Raw genomic sequence first — 23,770 nt, 5'->3', positions numbered from 1 at the left:
CCTGAGCCCCCCCAAACCTGGAGCCCCCTCCTGTACCCCAAACTCTACATTCCCGGCCCCACTCCAAAGCCCACATTCCCAGATGGAGCCCTGACCCCCCCTGCACCCCAATCCCCTGCCCCAGCCAAGCGCCCCCTCCCACACCAGGAACCCCTCTGCCCTACCCTCCAGCCTGGAGCCCCTTCCTGCACCCAAAATCCCTCATCCCCAGCTGCACCCCAGAGCCCGTACCCCCAAATGGAGTTCTCACCCCCCCTGCACTCCAACCCCGTCTCAACTTGCAGCCCTCTCCTACAACCTGAACCCCTCATCCCTAGCCCCACCCCAGAGCCCTCATCCCCTCCTGCACCCCAACCCACTGGCCCAGCCCAGAGCCCTCCCACACCCTGAACCCCTTTGCCCCACCCCCAAGCCTGGAGCCTCCTGCTGCACCCAAACCCCTTATCCCAGGCCCCACCCCAGAGCCCGCACCCCAACCCCCTGCCTGGAGCCCCTTCACACATTCTGAACCCCTCCTTTCTGGTCCCACCCCAGAGCCTGCACCCCCAGTTAGTTCTCTCACCCCCTCCTGCACCCCAACCCCTTGCCCCAGCCCAGTGAAAGTGACTGAGGGTGTGGGAGAGTGAGCCAGTGAGGGAGGGGGAATGTAGTGAGTGGGGGGCAGGGCCTCAGGGGAAGGGGCAGGGCCAGGGTATTCGGTTTGGTGCGATTAGAAAGTTGGCAACCCTACCTGGGTAGAATGCTAGCTGGAGATGCAGCAGTTCTGTAAATAGTTCTCTTAATAAAGAGCCAGTTTAGTTTTAGAAACATGGAGTCATCTCATGTTATAATTCAGCATGTACTATGTGACCTGTGAGTACATGTGATAACAACTTTGGCAGAGATTAAAGCCAAGTAAGAGTCAGGCCCAAGATTAAATTTAAATGAAAACGGCTCATTTTAATTCAGTCAAAATTAACACAAGTGGTATCTTTTGTTTTCCATTTTGTGCCTCAGGTGAACCTTCTACAGTAAGATTATAATTGAAATAATTTAACTCTTTTTCCTATGAAATACTCAAAGTGGTGGCTGAGAATACTTGCAATTAGACATTTGAGTTGTTTTGATTGGTCACACAAATTTTCTCCTCTAGTTGGATCACCTCTTAGTTTCCAGTGCTAACATTCATGATTACAAGATTAAAACTTCCTTTTTTCAGAATATTTTGCTGCAATGTGTTAATATTTGCTCTTTTGGTGAATGCACCTGCCAGTAAATTTGTGAAAAAAAACCCAATTGGGTGCAAATACAGAGGAAGCTAATTCATTTAAAAATTTAAATCAGTGTTTGCAAAAAAGGAAAAAGTTTTTGAATTATTTACTGAATAATCTGGTGCGTTGAGGCCACTCAAGAAGATTGGGAAGTAAATGACTGTGGATAAAAATGACTGGAGTTCTTAAAACACAAAATGAAATAAATTCTGATTGTACTACTGGAGGGTACATTTACATTTTAATAAAATAATAATTAAAAATCTTTATATCAAGCAACATCTGAAAAAATAAACATAATCTTAATTTATTAAGGTATTATATGGGCTACTAACCTGATGAAATAATGTAAAAGGAGGAGACTTTGCTTTAATTATTCCTTATTCCTGCATGATCCGAGAACATCAGTAGCAGCATTTTTTATCATGTCTTTCCTTTCTAGCTCTCTGCATTCTAGTAATCCATGTTGGCGCAGTGAAGAACTTCCAGTGTTTTTAAAAGCAACAGGTTGTCATGAGTTCAAAGTTATAAAATCAGGAGGACTAGCTGAATCCTAGATCATCTATTAATAGGAATGACAATCCTATTAATAAAATGTTTTAATTTATATTTCATTAACTTTTAAATATTGATATTATTAGCTGTGGACACTGTGGGGAGCACTTTGATAGATCCTGTTAATAAAGGGTGAGGTTTGCTTTGAGTTCATCCCTCCACTCTCTGCTACTCTCACCGGCTCCTTTCTTTCTCTTTCTTCCCCTCCTTTCCATATCTATACTTTTTGGGCAAGCAGTCACTATTGCACTAGCAGCTTAGTGCCTTTGATACTGACATTATTTCATGGCAGCAGAAAATATGGCAAACAATTAATTTGTTATTTTAAATAAGTTATGCTTCTCTTTTTTGGTACAAACGGCAAGTGGTGGTTTATCCTCACTAATGCCATAGTGTAACCATATCAGTATCAAAGGGCTAAATTGTGGCAGCAGCAGTGGAGATGTTCTGATGTTAGCATCTCAAGCCAATATTTGGAAAACCCTTTGGGAACTGGCCTGCTGGCCCCAAAGGTGCAGGTGATGGGAAAGGGAAAGACAAGACATGGAAGGAAAATAGCAAAGAGCAGAGGGGGAAAAACACATTTAAATTAGGCTCTAATTCAGCAAAACACTTAAGCAAGTGTCTAAACGCCATTGATTTCAATAAGACATAAGCATGTTTAATTTTAAGAAAATAGTTAATTTATTAGCTGAATCTTGGCCTCAATCAGGTAAATTAAAGTCCCTCTTACCTCCATTCCAGTCATCACTCACAGAGCTCAATCCTACAAGGTGCTGAGTACCCTCCACTCCCAATGATATCACTGGGGATGGAGGGTGCTTAGTACATTTCAGGGTCATCACTGTGGTATCTGAGTGCCCAGAAAATATTATCATAACCAAAATATACAAGCGCACAAGTGATCTAGCTTCCTCTTTATTTGCCTTAAAGAAGTTGGTTTGTTTTTGTTTTTTTAAATCTCTCTCTCTCTCGTTCACTTAGTAATATTTACCATAGTAACTTGGTGGTAAATACCACCATTTTATAAAGGTAATACCACACTTTAGAAAGTAACTTTGTCAGCCAATATATGCACAGTTCAGCTATACACCTCAGCAAGCCCAAGTCTATCTGTATATTGACTAACAAACATGCATTATCAAGTGTTATTACTTATGAATATACAACAATAGAGTTAGGAGGATTGAACAAAATCTATTTAACTTTGAATAATCCATACAAAATTAGAAAAAGAAAAGTAACAAGTGTACAATGTTTTAATTCAGACAATATACAGAATTGTACATTCTTACTCCATATGGCTTATAAAATAAAATCTTTACCAGTAATGTGAGATACTGTACAATTCAAAAGAAACATATTTCAGATAAGCCATAAATACTAGAAAATATTGGATGTTTTACAAAACTTAACACACCAGCTAAACAAACCAGACGCCTAAGAATTATCCTAAATTGACATTCCTAAAAAATGTGAAATCATAACTTTTTTACACAGCTTAATAGATGTTATTGGAATAAATAAAAGAAGCCTGAAAAACTCCAGTTTTTATGTTCTTACTTAAAATCCTCAGATGGAATATTACAGTAAAATGCTTCTTTCTCGTTAATCATTGACGATGTATTCTGGTTAAAAATTACAAAAACAAATACTTTTTTTATAAATCAAAAGTTAAGAAAATGACATAAGATTTTTGCATAATATAATTAACTCCTTATTACAAAAGGCAGATCAACAATTCTAGTCCACTGTAATACAACAATCATCTTCGGTCGGCTTATTGGAAATTGTGCAATGCATTAAAAGAATTTCTGTTTGTAAAGAATTCAACCTTTTATTGCATAATGAAAACCTCTCAACTTTGTTTTGAATCCACAGTCACCCTCCCCCAAATCAAGTTCTTCATATTTTACGTTTTTTCCACTCTGGCTTGTTGTCTGTTTCATCTTCCTCTGATTCCACTTCTGCAAAAACTGCTTTTGGTTGAGTCCTAGAAAATATTAAGAAGCAGAATAATGATTAAACTACAAATCTTCTATGCAGAAGTGAACACTTTCTTCTGTTATTCCCAAAAGAGAAAAAAATGTTATGGGCTTAATTATTTCATTTTAATCATGAAATAAAAATATTCACTAAATTTCTATCAAATCAGATAAATTTGCTGTTGTAAGGCAAAAAATGAATGAACGAGCAGACTAATGAATAAATATGCATATCTTGCAAGTTCTGTTTGCTCTTCAGCAGGCACTGTTATGTGTTTTCAATTAATAAAATTAAGATATCAGAAGGGAATAAAGGGAGTTTAATATAAGGCTACAAAAACTGAGCTATATATTTTCACATTTCATGGTATTTTTTAAAATAAATCTTTCATACACTTTAGTTTGACAGCTGTCATCAAATGAAAACAAGAATAGCACAGTTTCTGACTAAGTCTACACATGAAAAAACAGCTCCTCTCAACAGAGACCATCCAGCACTACTGTAACATAATAAAAGTAATGATACTCATAGGAGAACATACTGTATCCTACAAGTAATCTTGAGCCTTTCTATCTGGACATTATTTGCTTGTAATTTAAATAACATACTTAAAAACTTTACAAAATATTCACTGACTATTTTTTAAACAAGAACAGTATCAAATAGTTTTTCACCAAACTCTGCGTATGTTCAATTCTACTGTTTGGCTAATAGTTATTGATGGACCTATTCTCCACGAACTTATCTATTTCTTTTTTTAAACTCAGCTATACTTTTGGCCTCACAACAGCCTCTGGCAATGAGTTCTTCACACAATGCATAGTCAACCTGTGGAAGTATTTCTTTATGATTGTTTCAACTCTGCTGCCTATTAATTTCATCAAGTAACCCCTAATTTTATGTGAAGGGGTAAATGTCACTTCCGTATTCACTTTCTCCACACCATTCATGATTTTATAGACCTCTATCATATCCCCCCTTAGTTGTCTCTTTTCTAAGCTGAATGGTTCCAGTCTTTTTAAATTTCTCCTCATATGGAAGCCATTCCACACCCCTAATCATTTTCATTGCACTTCTCTGCAGCTTTTCCAATTCCAAAATATCTTTTTTTGAGATGAGGCCACAAGAACGGCATGCAGTATTAAAGGTGTGGGTGTTACATGGATTTGTATAGCAATGCTATGATATTTTCTTTTATCATCTATCCTTTTCCTAATGGTTCCCAACATTCTGTTAGCCTTTTGACTGTTACTGCACAATGAGCAGATGTTTTCAGAGGACTATCCACGATCTCTTTCTTGCAGAGTAACAGCTAATTTAAACCCCAAGGAAGAATAATTTAATTCACAATATGGTAAAAATCCTGTGTATTTGAGGGAGCAGGATAGTGTGATTTAAAATGTCATTGTAAAATGATATATGAAATATTGATAAGTTTGCTGAAACTTGTAAGATGTTCTGAGTCTACTAAAACAAAAAACTGCAGCACAATCTAGCAGTAACAACATCTAGGGAAAATGTGAAGAGGAAATCAAGTCTGCTTGCTATCGCATTTTTACAATTAGCATGAAATGACTTACTGGACTTGGTTCAACTGGTGAATAAACCTTCCCAACTCCACAGAATATATAACTGTGAATTGGAACACCTAGGATGATTCATTCATCTGACCGTTGTAAAGACATGAGCAAAGGAAAAATTCAGTTTTTGTTAAGCCATTATTAGCAGAAATCATTTAATTTAAACATAAAATCATACCACTAGCTAGAAGTTGCCAGTGGTAGTAGGAGTTTGCTGCATGACTAACATTTATAGAAAAAATTATTAGAACAGGCTTATTACTTTAACATGTTTTCATTTCCAAGGGCTCCATGGTATATGAAAAGCTAAGACACTCTTTCTTCCTTCAGCCCTCTCATCAATTTTCATTTACTGAGCGACTGTCATAAAATCAAGCATCACCAGTTACCAAAGAAGTGCTACAATGGTCCTGAAATGCCACTTAAAGTTTATACAAAAAAGAGTTTAAAACACAACAGGGAAAATATAGTTGTGTGTGTTACCACAATGCTCATGTAAAAGCTCCACATAACTCTCTCTAGCCGAGATGGCTGGAGAATGACAATTTCATTTCACAACTTCACAGGAAAGACTACCTTGGACTCAGAAACCTTCCTGTTGAAAAAAAAAAAAAACCCGTTACTAACCTTTTGTAACTGTTGTTCTTCAAGCTGTGTTGCTCATGTCCATTCCATACTAGGTATGTGTACTCTACGTGCACAGTTGCCAGATATTTTTTCCCTTAGTGGTATCCGTAGGGCCGGCTTATGCGCTGGTATCAGGGATGCCGCTGGCCCTGCACCCTCTCAGTTCCTTCTTGCCAGAAATTCTGACGGAAGGATAGGAGGGCAGGTCATGGAATGGACATGAGCAACATATCTTGAAGAACAACAGTTATGAAAGTATCAGAGGGGTAGCCGTGTTAGTGTGAATCTGTAAAAAGCAACAGCGGGTCCTGTGGCACCTTTAAGACTAACAGAAGTATTGGGAGCATAAGCTTTCGTGGGTAAGAACCTCACTTCTTCAGATGTAAGAACCTCACTTCTTGCATCTGAAGAAGTGAGGTTCTTACCCACGAAAGCTTATGCTCCCAATACTTCTGTTAGTATAAAAGGTGCCACAGAACCCTCTGTTGCTAGTTATGAAAGGTTAGTAACCGTTTTTTCTTCTTCGAGTGCTTGCTCATGTTGATTCCATGCTAGGTGACTTACAAGCAGTATCCCAGAAGGTGGGCTTGGAGTTTACAGATGTGCTGATTGCAACACTGCTCTCCCGAAATTGGCAATCTCATGACCTGTTGGGTGATGGCATAGGGGGCCACGAAGGTGTGAATTGATGACCAAGTCATGGCTTTGCCAATGTCCTGGATTGGTATCTGCACAAGGAATGTTGCTGCTGAAGTCTGGGCTCTTGTAGAATGAGCTGTCATGATGGCCAGAGGCAGAACCTTTGCCTGCTTGTAGCAAGCCCAGATGCAGATGATTATCCAGAATGAGATTCTCTGGGATGACACCGGCAGACCTTTCATCCTATCCACCACTGCTACAAAAAGCTGTGTCGACCTGCAGAAGGTCTTAGTTCTTTCATTGTAGAAGGCCAGGTCCTGTCTAAGGTATGCAGCCGACATTCCTCCTCGGTTCTGTGAGACTTTGGAACGAAGATGGACAGAAAAATGTCCTAGTTTTTATGGAACTGCGACATCACCTTTGGTAGGAATGCAGCTGGACCTTGTCCTTGAAGAACGCTGTATAAGGGGGTTCTGAAGTTAAGGATCTGATTTTGGAAACCCACCTGGCTGAAGTAATTGCCATAGAAAGGCAACCTCTCATGAGAGGAGCAATTTATTAACAGGCCCACTTGACAGGTGGTCTGTACTATGCCAATGCTGTGCTGAACCTGAGCCTGCGAACAGCCTTTGAACTGCCATACACTTTGTAAAAAGCCTTGGGGCTGCCGACAGACTGAAGGGGAGCACGGTGAACTGGTAGTGGTGTCGGCCCATCACAAACTGGAGGAACCACCTGTGTACATGGAAGACAGAAATATGGAAATATGCATCCTTTAAGTCGAGAGTGGCGTACCAGACTCCCGAATCCAGGGAGGAAATGATAGAGGCCAGGGAGACCATGTGGAACCTCAACTTCTTCAGATATTTATTGAGGCGATGCAGGTCCAGGAATGGCTCCAGGCCCCCTTTGGCCTTCAGGATTAGGAAATATCGGAAAAACCCTTTTCAAATCTCAAGGAACTTCCTCTACAGCCCCTACAAGTAGGAGGGCTTCTACCTGTCATACGAGAAGTTGCTCGTGAGAGGGGTCCCTGAAGAGGGACAGGGCTAGGGAGTGGGAGGAAGGGGTGGATGAAAACTGCAGGGTATACCCAACTGACACAGTACCGAGCACCCAAAGGTCTGATGTTGTGTGGGACCATGCAGCATAGAAGGGAAACAAGTGGTCCAAAAACAAAAGAGGGGATGGATCCTGTCTCAAGTCTGGTATGCTGTCCTCGGGCATACCCTCAAAAGGCCTGTCTAGACCCACTGGGGTATCTACTCGAACCTGACTGGGAGGCAGGGGCAGAAGGCATGGGCTGGTGATGTTTATACTCCTTCCCTTTTCTCTTATAGGAATCCTGTCTTGGTCTTGTTCCAATATGGCAACTCCTAAGGTCTTATAAAGGAAAGTGAAACTGTCTAGTAAGTCTTATTTTCATTGCCGAATTGATTTTAACTAACTTTAAAAAATACTAAACAACCAGTCCTAATAAATCAATTTTTGTCAGTTTTTCGAAAAAATGGTTCTGTCAGAATGTAAGTAAAGAACTTTAAAAAAAATGTTTTAACTTCACTGTTTCCTTTAAATAATTCATTACCATAGCTAAGCAATATAGTTAAATAATATAGACCAGCAATTTTCCTATGAAAACATTCTTATTTTTAAAAAAATAGGTCAATCTTTTATTACAGCAATGTAATTTTATTTAATCTTCACTGCTAGTTTTGAGACTTTCAAAAAATAAATGTGGACTATAAGCTGTGTAATAGGTATGTTTCATAAAGCATTTCAAAACTAGTAAACGAGGAAAAAAGTCTAATTTAAAATATTCTCCCACACCTGATTTATTTAAGTATGGCTTTTTCTTATTGTACTTTCAAATAAAAATGAAAAAAGTCTACCAAATACAGCAGATCAAGCCAGAACTATTGTGTTTCTATCCAGAGGCTTTTACATAAAGAGTAACTAATTAACATAAAGGTTTCTTTTCCTCTTTCCAGAAGACATCGTGCTGTTCTTTCAGAGAAGTTTAAAATGTCAAGAGGATCAGCCCCGATACGCCTTATAAAAAGGACTTCCCCTGATTCTGACTGTAGAAGTCAGAGGTTAAAGCACAATCATTTTCCTCTAGTACTTAAAACCAGAGTGTATCATCCCAAATGTTTTCACTGCAATTTGAAGTTCATAGATCAAATTCTTTTAAATTATTGTTACTTATCGGATAGGATTCATTCACTAAAGAATAAAGCTGGCTTCAGGCAAATGGTATGACTGTGAGGAGACATCACTTATATTATTTGTGACTAAGAATGTGAGGGTAAACCACAACTTGCTTGGCTCTGTGCCCACTGTTTATTATAAAGGAAAACCTCAAAGTGCAGTGTCAATTATAGCCATGACTTGATAATCTGACATACTTGTTAACCCTACCACTATGAATCAGGACCAGATGAACTCAAACCCAGTCATCACAATTACAGAATTACGAAAATTAAAGGAAGGGATCAGCAAAAAAACTTGGACCTAGTAGTCTCCTCTGTTTAAAATTATTTTAAAAACCAGGAATGGGGGAAAAGATTAAATATGTAGTGAGGGATTTTTTAGCTTATGTAAAGAATTTTCTATTTTTCTCATTAAGTGAATAATCACCCATGGGGAAATATATATATAAAAAAGCCTGGTCAAATAACAGATTGATAAATGGATTAAATTGTTAAATGGATTAAATTGGTAAATTACCGAATGACTGGAGGATAGCTAATGTGATGCCAATTTTTTAAAAGGGCCCCAGAGGTGATCCCGCAATTATAGGCCTGTAAGCCTGACTTCAGTACCGGGCAAACTGGTTGAAACTATAGTAAAGAACAAAATCGTCAGACACATAGATGAACATAATTTATTGGGGAACAGTCAACATGGTCTTTGTAAAGGGAAATCATGCCTCACCCACCTACACCCCCCTGGGTGGGGGGGGGTCAACAAGCATGTGGACAAGGGGGATCCAGTGGATATAGTGTACTTAGATTTTCAGAAAGCCTTTGACAAGGTCCCTCACCAAAGGCTCTTAAGCAAAGTAAACTGTCATGGGATAAAAGGGAAGGTCCTCTCATAGATTGGTAACTGGTTAAAAGATAGGAAACAAAGGATACGAATAAATGGTCAGTTTTCAGAATGGAGAGAGGTAAATAGTGGTATCCCCCAGGGGTCTGTACTGCGACCAATCCTATTCAACATATTCATAAATGATCTGGAAAAAGGAGTAAGCAGTGAGGTGGCAAAATTTGCAGATGATACAATACTACTCAAGATAGTTAAGCCCCAGGCAGACTGCGAAGAGCTACAAGAGGATCTCTCAAAACTGGGCAACAAAATGGCAGATAAAATTCAGTGTTGATAAATGCAAAGTAATGCACGTCGAGGGGTTCTAAATTAGCTGTTACCAAGAGTCATTTTGGATAGTTCTCTGAAAACATCCACTCAATGTGCAGCAGCAGTCAAAAAAGTAAACAGAATGTTGGGAATCATTAAGAAAGGGATAGATAATAAGACAGAAAATATCGCATTGCCTCTTTATAAATCCATGGTACGCCCACATCTTGAATACTGCGTGCAGATGTGGTCACCCCATCTCAAAACAGATATATTGGAATTGGAAAAGGTTCAGAAAAGGGCAACAAAAATTATTAGGGGTATGGAACGGCTGCTATCTGAGGAGAGATTAATAAGACTGGGACTTTTCAGCTTGGAAAAGAGACAAGTAAGGGGGAATATGATAGAGGCCTATAAAATCATGACTGGTGTGGAGAAAGTAAATAAGGAAGTGTTATTTACTCCTCCTCATAACACAAGAACTAGGGGTCACCAAATGAAATTAATAGGCAGCAGATTTAAAACAAACAAAAGGAAGTATTTCTTCACACAATGCACAGTCAGCCTGTGAAACTCTTTGCAAGAGGATGTTGTAAAGGCCAAGACTATAACAGGGTTCAAAAAAGAACTAGATAAGTTCATGGAGGATAGGTCCATCAATGGCTATTAGCCAGGATGGGCAGGGATGTTGTCCCTAGTCTCTGTTTGCCAGAAGCTGGGAATGGGCAACAGGGGATGGATCACTTGATGATTACCTGTTCTGTTCATTCCCTCTTAGCACTGACCCCCTACTTGGTAAGGCAACTCCCATCTTTTCATATGCTGTGTATTTATACCTCTCTACTGTATTTTCCACTCCATGCATTTGATGAAGTGGGTTTTAGCCCATGAAAGCTTATGCCCAAATAAATTTGTTAGGTGCCACAGGGACTCCTCATTGTTTTTGCTGATACAGACTAACACGGCTACCACTCTGAAACCTGTCTTAAAAATTAAGTTTCTTAAGCAGGGATAATGGCAGTTTCTTTGGCATGAAATTTATCGTTGACCAAGCTGTCAAGCCAGCATGCTGCTGGCTATTGTCCAAGCTCTCCCCTCGCCCCCCACATCACTGTCTGGTGTGTAATCTAATAGCATTCTGGACTTACATCCTCCCCACTTCTCTGCCAGCTCTTTTCTTCCCCTGCAGCTACATTTTTAAACAATAAACCGTAACAAGATCTGCCCACCTGACACAGTGAGCCTTCTATAATACTACTACATTTTAAAACTTTCATGTCTATTACATTACAGGTGTCAGGGATGAAACCTAATGTCTCATCAATGAAATTACTTAGCCAATTATACATGGGGGTACTTACATATCTGATGGTATGAGTGGTCCTATCTACTTCTTTATGAAGGGATATTTATATATTTTAAGTAAAAATATCTGAATTTAGACTCGGAATAAATTTCATCTCAAGCACATGTGAATCTCCAAATAAGAAAAAAACAACCACCGTACTTGGCATCTCCATTACAGTAACCGTCACAGAATTATCCTTTTAAAGAGTACTTCTTTTGCGCTGGTAAATGTAGGCAGTATTGCATTATTCATTTATTTTATATATTTTGTAACACTGGCATAGATGTTATAAAAGTTAATATTTCCCAGTTCAAAGCCAGCTTAGGTCAATGGAGACCAAGAACTGTTGCCTGATGATAGCTGTTCAATGGTCTGTGTGAAGTTGTACTCAGCTCAGAGGATCAGTGTCCACATCACAAATACCCATCCCTTTTAACACACTATAGGTAACTTTCAAACTCGGCTTTTCTTAATCATCTTCTCATTACAGAAGTAAAACTTACATAGTGGCAGCATTGTCTAAAAGCATTGGACTGGGAGTCAAGAAACATGGCTTCTGCCCTTGGCTCTGCGTGCTATGTAATCTTGAGCAAGTCATTTAATCTTTCTATACCTCATTTTATCCAGTTGTAAAATTGGATTATTGATACTTACCTTCTTTTGTACATCTACAGATGAAAAGTGCTAGTTAAGAGTTAAATAATAATAATTAATAATTTGAAAAAAAAATTTGCAGTGGCAATTTTTTATAAACAAAAATTATAAACAGAAAATGTGGGATATTGTTTTAGAATCTTACAAGTAAGCAAAGAGTTGAGGGAGTTTATTCCATAGTTTAAATGCCCTTATATGTAATGTATATGCACCACACACACACATATTATGCATTGAATATTGCTGGTATAAAAGTTTATGGGCAAGAATTAGACATGGCAACGTAACTCGTAAATGGCAAAAAGTATATTCTACAGTATATTCTGTAGAAATGGCAAAAAGTATATTCAACCCAGACTCCTGCCAGTTAAATCACTATACCACTACAAGCACTCATGTTTTTGTTTATGCCCCATTTTGGAGCACTTATTTTAGGAAAAAAAAAACTATTTTTAGTATCCTTCCACCTATAAAGCCAAGCTAACTTAAGTAGATGCATGGGTCTTGTAACATGGGTCTGGCTTTTAGCACGTATACATACCTACATGATTGTGTAATGTGAATCTTTAAAAATCTTGAAAATATTAATACATGCACATCACAGCATGCTATTTATGACACACATTTTAGAGGAACATCTACTTTAGAAAGTGTTAGAGATTTTAAAAATATGTATTGGTACTATTGTAATTCTCCACCTATAAAGCCAGGATTACTTAGTACCGTGAAGTTTAACTGTAACAGAATTAGGACCATGAGAAACAGTAAGTTTAGAAAGCTTTAAAATAGTATTCTAGCACTAAAAGGTTAGTTTTTAAAAATGGAAATTGTAAAAATTTATACTTTTAACAATTTGATGTGTTATACACACTGCCTTCATATCAGAGCTCTAACATACTCTTAGTTTATATATTATTGGCAATAATCCAGAAAAGGCAGAGAATGCTGTTAAAAATGTATATTTTCTGTTTATATCAAACTCCCAATGGCTTTAAGAAATATTGCTTGTATTTTTTAAAATTGTTTCCTTACTTAGAATAGGCTGGAGCAACCCAGTAGGGGTTATCCTCAGCTTCCTTTGCATGTCGTAAAATGGCCTCTCGGGGGTTGCTATCATCAGTCTTATCCAGTGCAATATTCTTGACTATGTATGATGACAATGTACCTCCATGAGTTCCAACACGGCCCCCACGACCTATAATTAAAAAAAAAAAAAAAAAGAATATTTGAGAGTGAGAGTAATGAACACATAGGCAAAATGTGAAGTACTGTGTGTGTAACACTGATCTAGTCGTGTACTGAACTTACATATTACTATAAAGAAACGAGATGTGGGGAAGAAAATAAAATAGCATTTAGAGTTGCATTCACAACAGTGTTCTACTGAATACTTTATGGGCCTAAACAAAAAGTTAGTCATTGTTATTATTTATTTGTATGGAAGTAGCACCCCAGCCATTGTACACACACATAATAAAGACAGAATTCCCAGTCCCAAACAACTTATAATGTAAATATAATTTCATGAGCAAAACTACTTATAGAACTCTGAAATAAGTTTCCCATTTACTTATAACAATCTAAAAAGACTAAATATGGGTTACCTGGTCCTGCTACTGGAGGTTCTGGTTTGTGAGATTTCAGGGGATCCAGCCTATCCTTTTCCAACTGTTTCCTGGTACTTCGTTGCCGTGGTTCACGAAACATTGGAAGGGCATGAGCTAAAGAGAAGATTCACAGTTTAGGAAAACAATTCTAAATGTTAGCAACCACATTTACTTTTACATCTCTAACCCTATTGGCCAGATTGCTTTTGACCCTTACATGGAGAGGATGCCATCCCTTGTGCAACGCCAGGGATGTCATTCTTACATACCTCCACATTGGCTTATCACAATAGATTTTATAGGGCTTTGTCATGTCTGTTTTTAAAAGTCTAAAGCAACCAGATTTCCACAACTTCTCCAAGGATTATTCCCTAGTCTAATAAATCGCCTGGGCAATTTACACTTATTTAGCTCATTCCTCTTTTGGGTCAGCCCACCAGTTGCTTGATCAACCACTTGTTCTTTTCTGAACTTCCAATTTTTCTACATCTTTCTAATATTGGGTGCTGAGACATCAAAATTCCAGGCACAGTCTTACAGCAAAGTGACAGACGGGGGATTATCACCTCCCTGATCCAAGTTGTGATGCACTTCTGCATATGTTGCCAAAATCAATTTTCCCCAAGAAACGAGGTAAATGTGGGTTGGCAGGACCTAATTACTGCGGTCAGTATTTGGCCAGGACACCAGAATTTAACACCTCTTGAGAAAGTTGCCCTGGTATTTTTAATGGCCACAAATTGTCAGTGTGTTGTTCTTAACCTCTCAACAAAAAGACAGTATCTTCAGCAGCACAGTAGCCTCTATTCTTACTAGGTTTCCACATTTATGTGCAAGAAAGAACCAGACAAATCCTCATGATAAAGTTAATATTTTCAAAAACTAGAGAAATCCAAACTTAGGCACCCAATGGTGGGATTTTTAAAAGCTCCTAAGTGATTCAGAGGCTGTGGTCCCGCTGGATTTTTAGGCTCCAATTTTTGAAAATTTGCATAATTGAAGCACTTTCGAATGCAAACATTGATGAATGAAAGTATAGACACTATTTCTATTATAGGCTGTTCAATGTTACAGTTAAGGTTGCCTAAAATTACCCATTATAAAGCCCCTCTTTTCATGCGCTTATAACTTTGCCAAACTAACTGTTGAGGGGGGAAATTTTCCTTCCTGAAATTTGGAAAGTTTCAGTAAATATGGGTTAGCTCCTTCCAAGAGTGAGGTTCCGGAAAAATAGGTAATTTTGCCAATGTTAACAATTTTTTTGACCATTTCTTTGAACAGCCCTAGCATCTTCACAGTTTTTAGTAGAATCTTGATATTCTGCAGGAGGGCAGTTCTGAGTGGTGTTTTATCTGTTCAGATAAAAATTCCACATATCTTTGGCTGAGTTCTAAGACCTGGAAAATCACCACTTCCACATTTTTAGTAGAATGTCTTCAAGACTTGTCCTTTAAGTCTGTGAACATTCTATTGATACTGTGTATGCTCCCAAGTGTCAGAGATCTGCATCAACCTGCACAGACCACCTTAATCCTGTCTTTCCCTGAATTCTAAGTTTTTATCTTTGCAATCTCAAAGTATTTTTCATGGAGTTTTTTGTATGAAATATATATAAACTTTAAAAGGCCAGCCTGGCTTTCTGAAGGAAAACTTTAGCCCATCCAGAATTTCATCTGATCAAGTCTGTATTTGCACCTTGTAAATAATGATATTAACAACTATACAAGGTATATGCAAGAACATTTTCATTTGATGTGTAGTATGATGGACTGCTTCTGGGCTATACCTAGTCTCCTACGAAGTGTAAAAACAATGCGCAATATGGTGATAGTTTGATTTTTTGAGATGGGGAAATATAAAGGTAAAAGCCTGAGAAATGAATACGGGTCATCTTATAAATATATGTTTAAATTACTTACGTGTTATAATGTAATCCTGTGTAAGAGTCTCTGCCTGTCTGGCTTTTCGTTTTGTTTTAACCACACATAATTTTGCTCCCCTAGGATAAAAAATAAAGTGGCTTAATTTATTTCATTATAATAGAAGTAGAAAGTGTTTGTTCAAGATAAAATTCCTGCCAGGTTGAATAGTACTTTTACAAATGTATGACTACATTTGTGTGTATGCATGTAAGGGAGGCTCGAGAGGTTGATTAAATTGTTATAATGTGGCTTAAAGTCAGAGGTGGAAATTAATGTGATAGTTTCATCTTATACTTTGCTTGTCCACAGCCCAAAAAACACCACACAGTTTGCAACTATTTAGCCCAATTATCCTCATTAAGCAGCAGAGTATTGGCGGTCTAAATGGAGATGCCCTGACAGAACTATGGGGCAAAGCTTGCATAGGTCTTGTTGGAAGTAACTTAAATGTAACTGACAAATTGGTGCACTCTCTCTCTTTATATAGCTATATATCTGTGAAGGAAAAGGAAAAAATGAAACCAGGAAACTATCACAGACAAGAGTGCACCTCTTCCATTCAGACTTCAGGGTTGGAATCCTTCTGCATTTTACATGACTACCTAGTTACATTAAGACAGCTCTGCACTGTGAGCATCTTTTGAATTTAGAGGCAAGGTTCCTCCATTACAGGATGTCTCCCATGCATGTAGAGATGAGAAAGCACAAGATTTTTTTTATGTAGGAGCAGGAACCCAGGCTCTGATGTAAAATCACTACAAAACCCTCAAAAATATACACAGAAAGAAAAAATTAAACCTGGGTCCCAGAAATCTTGGGAACCTGAGCTTGTCCCCACAGTCAAGCATCCGATATGAACTAAATTTGAAATTTAGAGTATAATACTCCTTTGGCTGCTAGAGAGAGAAGCATCTGAGCATGCAGATGAACAAATCTTTATACGTACAGGAGGGAAAGGATAATCAGAAAATCAGTTGCGCTCTCTCCATTTGCCAGCAGGAAAGTGTGCTGGACTGGCAGAAAAACTATGAGATGATGACGTTAAATTCCAAACAAGGCAGCGTCTTTAAATTCATCCTGCCACTCTCAACTGCTAGCTTCCCTTTTCATTAATTGCTTCTGTCTTTCCATCCTTTAAGTATGCAGTCACCGGCCATGGGCAGCAAAGAAAGTGAAACAGATGCGAAATTCTCTCATTCCATTCCTCACCTCTTCTCAAGTTTGGGTTTTCAACATAACTGCACAGACCACTGAAATTCAAACTAAGAGTTGGACTCCTAAACAAAATGCTACTTCAGAAAAACAAGTATGACTACATTAAACAGTCTTTTTACAAACACCACTTCAACAGTCTTTGGGGACTGTGAGGGATATGCTAGCTGGGCATTCCTAATGCAGTTTCCACATAGTAGTACACTGATGGAACCTCATGGAAAGTATTCAAAACCTCAGATAAAGTTCCAAATTTTAATATCCAAGTATAGAATGGAATCAGAGGCTCAATGGAAAATGCACTGCTTCTGAAAATCATAAGCTACTATTTTTGACTCACTGCCTCACAAATGATCATAAACTAATTTCCTCACCTTTTAATATGGTCAGTCTCAGGTTGAGAAAAAAAAATGGTTTTAATGATAATAATGTAATTATTAAATACCTCTGGCTTTTGACTGGATCATAGTATACTTTAGCCAATCCATTTCCTGTACCAACCATGATCTGGTTTAGCTTGGGATGCCAAAGACAACGCACAACACTCTGAAATAAAATTACATATTGATATTGGATCAGTGTTTTTGTGTCTCAAACCATTTAGCTCTTGAAATTAGATATAGCATACAACTTTGCGAGGGTTTTTTTAAGTAATTAATTAAGCCCTTGTCCTGAGTCTTACTTCATATAGTCTTTCTTCCATATAGAACTAAAACTTTCACACGCAATGCTGCTCTCTCACTCATTGACTCTGCAACAACTTAAAAACAATCAGTTTTCATTCTGATTTCTTCGTTCCCAGGATGTCCTAAAGAACTAATCCAATTTCAGTCTCTGCCTGTAGCGAATACCTCAGCCTATACTTCTGGGATGATACCTCCACCCCTATTTTGATCAGTACACAAACTGATTTTAGACTGTCAGCGCCTTAGTAGCTTGTTGTTTTACACATACAACATATTCATCCACATGACATATCACCAGGTATGCTCTAGTTCTAACAGAAATTAATTCAGGGAAGTCCTATGGCCTGTGTTATACAGGAGATCAGAATAAATAATCACAACAGTTTCTTTTGGCTTTATAATCTATGAAACTATGAAAACTAGATTTCAGTTTGAATTACAAAACCAAGATGAAAAATCTCTTTGAAAGGTCAAGATGGTTGACTGAGGAGGTAAATAAAGCAAAGACCACTATTTACTATGAGGGACAACAAATCTTAATGTTCACCTAAACAACAGACTTTATGTATTTAGATAATTGGAGAGTGCTTGTTGTTTGAAAGATAACTACCTTATAAAGGGATAAATAAACTCTAAGACTGAGGGTTATAGTGTTGACAGGACTTGTATTAACTAGCTAATAAATGTATCTAGAGCTAAAAGGATTCATGCTCATGTTATTATTTCATTGAAATGTGCTCAATCATCTTTCATAATCTCCTTCCCAAGCCTACTGTTCCGCCTTGCCCAAGAGAACCTTTCAACCTGGACTAATCATTTGTTTATTAAATTATATTTATATATCTATTGAGATGGGGCCGTGAGAAAGAGTGCTTTTGCATAAAATAGCTTATACAAGCCACAGAACAGGTGTTCACTTTAGTTTTAACAAGAGAAGTCTAACAATTTAAATTATAATAGGGAGTGTAAATGAAATAGAATACTGTAACTTGGGAGACTGGAGACATTTTAGGGAGTTACTATATTACTTCTGTGACCTTTAAGTGAATGGCTATATATTCCCCCATTGCCAATATAAGCCTTCCACCAACCCCAATACTTCCCTGTCCCAATCCCAATTTTCCTTCCCATACCTGGCCTAGCCCTAATATAATTTCGTTTGGATGTTAAATATGAGCCACGTGCTAATATGCTAGTGGAATGCCTGATCCAGAAAAACCATAAATCTATTAAGCTCTAATCAGTTGGACCTTCTTTTGGCTATAAGATAAATACAGGCTTTTCTCAATTATTTATTGAGAAACAGGTTTCACAGTGCCGAGCCTGAATGGAGTGGCAGTTAATAGAGCCTGAAACATCCCTAATATAAATCTCATCCCACACATCACACAGACACAATAGTTTAAAAAAATGACACCTCTCCAGGCTTCCAGAGGTATGCAAGGTTAAATATACAACCATATTAAAGGTTAAAGCTCATTTTAAAGGTAGCAACTAGTAAGGATGTAAAGTTAAATTTCTTGAAGTTCAGCATCGCCATAATCCGTCACTTGCTATAACAAGTTACCGATGCAGTCAATGTAGGCCTGTTAATAAGCTGTTTATTTAAAGAAAAACACAATCTTATTTGTTGCAATATCAGTTATTACTCAAATGCGACAGTAATTCTAAAACACACACAGCTAATAGCAGAATTCAAGGTTAAAGGTAAGTGGCCTTTTCGTTTATTAATATTTATTGCATGTGTTTAGCCAGCCTTTAAAAACTTTGTAGTTAATGCAGTTCACCACTTTCTTCTGTCAAGTAAATGTATTTTATAGCATGGTACTGGATACCAGCCAACAAAAACAAATCTTGAGACATTGTGGCTCACGCACTGATGGGAATTGCTACAATTCTAGTTTGTCAAACATGCACTGCACACTTAAAAACACTGTGGCACGTGTTTCAGAGCAGGCAGAAGAAACTGCCATAAAACACAGCATTATAAATCTTCTGAAACAATAAAATGTCTCCAGAATGTAATTTATTCAAAACTTACGGATACAAGCTCTGAACAGTCAAGTAACTTTACTATATCACTGGTGTATAAATCTACTTTACAACACGGACAAAAAATACTCATGGTGATTTTTAGGATCATACCAGAAGTATACACTACCCTGAAAGACTAAAATACTGAATCCTAGGGACTAAATCTTTATAAGTCTTCATACAATTAGTCCCACTGAAGTCAATTGTGCAAATACGGACTACTCAGATGACGGAACATTGCAGGCTTGAGCACTAAATATGTGAAGACAGTAGGAGAAAATCCTCACATTATAAAGAATTTAATTAGTAACCACTGCATATATCCTGACTCAGAGTTAACTTGCCTTTTACTCTTAGAATTAATTTAGAATTTTAGTAGGTAGGTGTTTAGTGAGCCACCTAAACTAAGAATATATTAAAGCACAGGCACTTTAGTCCTGAAACCAAGGACCCCGCTCCTGAAGTCATATGATGAAGTCAGAATCTCAGCTTTCATTTAAAAAAAATCCCACCCTAATTTTCTAGCCCTCATGCCTGCAAAGAAAAGATTGAAAATGTGTATCGAGCATGAGAATGTGAGCCTGAGTCCACAGACAGCCTGAAACAATAGCTCTGAAAGGTATGCACTTCCCTATGAATCTCTATGGTGTGATAACTCTACAACCCACTGTTCTTGGGAACTCTGCCACTCCATCCCAAAAGTGTGTATGTGGCAGGAGGAGAGTACAGGAGGCCAGACCCATGCAGATACAAACCCGGCTCCAATCCACTGACCCTGCTTCTCTGGAAGAGAATGGGGGCCATGGCACAGGGACAGGGCAAGGCTATAAGGAGCCTCTCGTCATGGTGTGTGTAGGGCCCTGGTGTGCTTTAATCCAGCCCTGCCCTAAATTCCATCTAATTTTAAAATCAATGAATTTTTTTAAAAAATCCTGCTTTATTTTAACATTTAGTCTTTGCAATGGCATCAAACACGGCAGCTGGTGCTTAGTTTCAACTACACCCAAGAGACAGTTGAGTTCAGGCTGGAAGTCATAGCCACAGTAATTAGCAGCAAGTTACAAGATCTCACTGCACTTAGGTGATTTTATTTCTTAACAGAGAAGTAAAACAGAAGGAGGCAATTAGATTGACAGTGCTTTGTAAAAACAAGCACAAAGTACTGGATTAACCACTACTAGTATGGGCTATATAGAGATACAGATTAACAGCTTTCTAGATTCAAAGTGAAACTATGGGTACAAATACAATAATTAACAACTGAGTACAACAGGACAGCTGTGGGATCAAGTTATTCACTACCTGCAGAAACTCCACAGATTTAGATATTTTTGGCCCAGATTGGGCTCTCCGTACATTTTTATTTGTATAGGTACAGCCCTTAGCACAATGGGACCACAAACCTGACTGGGACTTCTGGGTGGTACTGCAATATAAACAGTAAATAAATAAATAAACTACTACTGTCAGTAATAATAGTATACCATATTATACAAACAATATTTTAAATTATTTCCTCCCATTGAGAAGGTCAGAGTTATTTCCTCACATTGCTTTCCACTCTAATCAGCCATTGCTTCCCCTTGATCCTACATCCACCCAGATATTTAAATTTTGTAGATAAAGTCTCATATATTTGTCTTCCAAAGATGACATTTTGTGCGAAGCCCATTTATTTTCATATGTAGCATCTTTCGATAGCAGGAGAAGGAAGGAAGTTGGCTACCACATTGAGCTATGCGCTGGTGGAGTGAGTCTTCCAAATCTCCTTTTTCTTCAAGTATGGCTCATACAGTTGCTACAAACCTTCAAAACTTATTCTAACCAAGCCTATTGGATTTTTATGCTCAGGAGTTCACCAAACGCAGACTTCACCTCATGCCTACCCCATCAAGGAAGTAAGCAACATTTTATTATAAACCCTTTGAGAGAAAGTAAGGACAAAAAGAATCATAGAATCATAGACTTTAAGGTCAGAAGGGACCATTATGATCATCTAGTCTGACCTCCTGCACAACGCAGGCCACAGAATCTCACCCACCCACTTCTGTATCAAACCTGTGTCTGAGCCATGGAAGTCCTCAAATCATGGTTTAAAGACTTCAAGATGCAGAGAATCTTCCAGCAAATGACCCATGCCCCACACTGCAGAGGAAGGCAAAAACCTCCAGGGCCTATGCCAATCTGTCCTGGAGGAAAATTCCTTCCCGACCCCAAATATGGCAATCAGCTAAACCTTGAGCATGTGGGCAAGACTCACCAGCCAGGCACCCAGGAAAGAATTCTCTGTAATAACTCAGATCCCACCCCATCTAACATCCCATAACAAGCCATTGGGCATATTTACCGCTAATAGTCAAAGACCAATTAATTGCCAAAATTAGGCTATCCCATTATACCATCCCCTCCATAAACTTATCAAGCTTAGTCTTGAAGCCAGATATGTCTTTTGCCCCCACTACTCCCCTTGGAAGGCTGTTCCAGAACTTCACTCCTCTGATGGGGGGATCGATGGCTAGGTAGCAGTTCTGCAGAAAAGGACCTAGGGGTCACAGTGGACGAGAAGCTGGATATGAGTCAACAGTGTGCTCTTGTTGCCAAGAAGGCTAACGGCATTTTGGGCTGTATAAGTAGGGGCATTGCCAGCAGATCGAGGAACGTGATCATTCCCCTTTATTCGACATTGGTGAGGCCTCATCTAGAATACTGTGTCCAGTTTTGGGCCCCACACTACAAGAAGGATGTGGAAAAATTGGAAAGAGTCCAGCGGAGGGCAACAAAAATGATTAGGGGTCTGGAGCACATGACTTATGAGGAGAGGCTGAGGGAACTGGGATTGTTTAGTCTCCAGAAGAGAAGAATGAGGGGGGATTTGATAGCAGCCTTCAACTACCTGAAGGGGGGTTCCAAAGAGGATGGAGCTCGGCTGTTCTCAGTGGTGGCAGATGACAGAACAAGGAGCAATGGTCCCAAGTTGCAGTGGGGGAGGTCCAGGTTGGATATCAGGAAAAACTATTTCACTAGGAGGGTGGTGAAACACTGGAATGCGTTACCTAGGGAGGTGGTGGAGTCTCCTTCCTTGGAGGTTTTTAAGGCCTGGCTTGACAAAGCCCTGGCTGGGATGATTTAGCTGGGAATTGGTCCTGCTTTGAGCAGGGGGTTGGACTAGATGACCTCTTGAGGTCCCTTCCAACTCTGATATTCTATGATTCTATGATGGTTAGAAACCTTCGTCTAATTTCAAGTCTAAACTTCCTGATGGTCAGCTTATATCCATTTGTTCTTGTGTCCACATTGGTACTGATCTTAAATAATTCCTTTCCCTCCCTGGTATTTATTCCTCTGATATATTTATAGAGGGCAATCATATCTCCCCTCAGCCTTCTTTTGGTTAGGCTAAACAAGCCAAGCTCTTTGAGTCTCCTTTCATAAGACAGGTTTGCCATTCCTCGGATCATCCTAGTAGTCCTTCTCTGTACCTGTTCCAGTTTGAATTCATCCTTCTTAAACATGGGAGACCAGAACTGCACACAATATTCCAGATGAGGTCTCACCAGTGTCTTTTATAACAGTACTAACACCTCCTTATCTCTACTGGAAATACCTCACCTGATGCATCCCAAGACCGCATTAGCTTTTTTCATGGCCATATCACATTGGCAGTTCATAGTCATCCTGTGATCAACCAATACTCTGAGGTCCTTCTCCTCCTCTGTTACTTCCAACTGATGCATCCCCAGTTTATAACAAAAATTCTTATTATTAATCCCTAAATGCATGACCTTGCACTTTTCACTATTAAATTTCATCCTATTACTATTACTCCAGTTTACAAGGTCATCCAGATCTTCCTGTATGATATCCCGGTCCTTCCCTGTATTGGCAATATCTCCCAGCTTCATGTCATCTGCAAACTTTATTAGTACATTCCCACTTTTTGTGCCAAGGTCAGTAATAAAAAGATTAAATAAGCTTGGTCCCAAAACTGATCCCTGAAGAACTCCACTAGTAACCTCCCTCCAGCCTGACAGTTCACCTTTCAGTACAACCCGTTGTAGTCTCCCCTTTAACCAGTTCCTTATCCACCTTTCAATTTTCATATTGATCCTCATCTTTTCCAGTTTAGGTAATAATTCCCCATGTGGAACCGTATCAAATGGCTTACTGAAATCGAGGTAAATTAGATCCACTGCGTTTCCTTTGTCTAAAAAATCTGTTACTTTCTCAAAGAAGGAGATCAGGTTGGTTTGGCACAATCTACCTTTTGTAAAACCATGTTGTATTTTGTCCCAATTACCACTGACCTCAGTGTC

At 38.7% G+C, this 23,770-nt stretch overlaps 1 protein-coding gene across 2 annotated transcripts in view; it reads right to left on the bottom strand.

Annotated features, from left to right (window-relative positions):
• Window positions 1-2,465: 2,465 nt before the first annotated feature.
• WDR70 (WD repeat domain 70) overlaps window positions 2,466-23,770 on the bottom strand; it is a 246,824-nt gene continuing 225,519 nt past the window's right edge. For both annotated transcript variants that reach the window (XM_008168689.4, XM_065550032.1), the window contains exons 14-18: window positions 17,183-17,283; window positions 15,523-15,602; window positions 13,601-13,717; window positions 13,029-13,191; window positions 2,466-3,798 (exon numbers count right to left, since the gene is read on the bottom strand). In XM_008168689.4, the coding sequence (XP_008166911.2) occupies window positions 3,711-3,798; window positions 13,029-13,191; window positions 13,601-13,717; window positions 15,523-15,602; window positions 17,183-17,283 (549 nt within the window). In that variant the 3' untranslated portion in view covers window positions 2,466-3,710. The remainder of the gene's footprint in view (window positions 3,799-13,028; window positions 13,192-13,600; window positions 13,718-15,522; window positions 15,603-17,182; window positions 17,284-23,770) is intronic.

The sequence above is a fragment of the Chrysemys picta genome, chromosome 6 (genome assembly GCF_011386835.1).
Source record: "Chrysemys picta bellii isolate R12L10 chromosome 6, ASM1138683v2, whole genome shotgun sequence".
NCBI classification, from domain to species: domain Eukaryota; kingdom Metazoa; phylum Chordata; order Testudines; family Emydidae; genus Chrysemys; species Chrysemys picta.
Note: the sequence above shows the minus strand (reverse complement) of the source record. Positions and strands in the feature narration are given on the sequence as shown.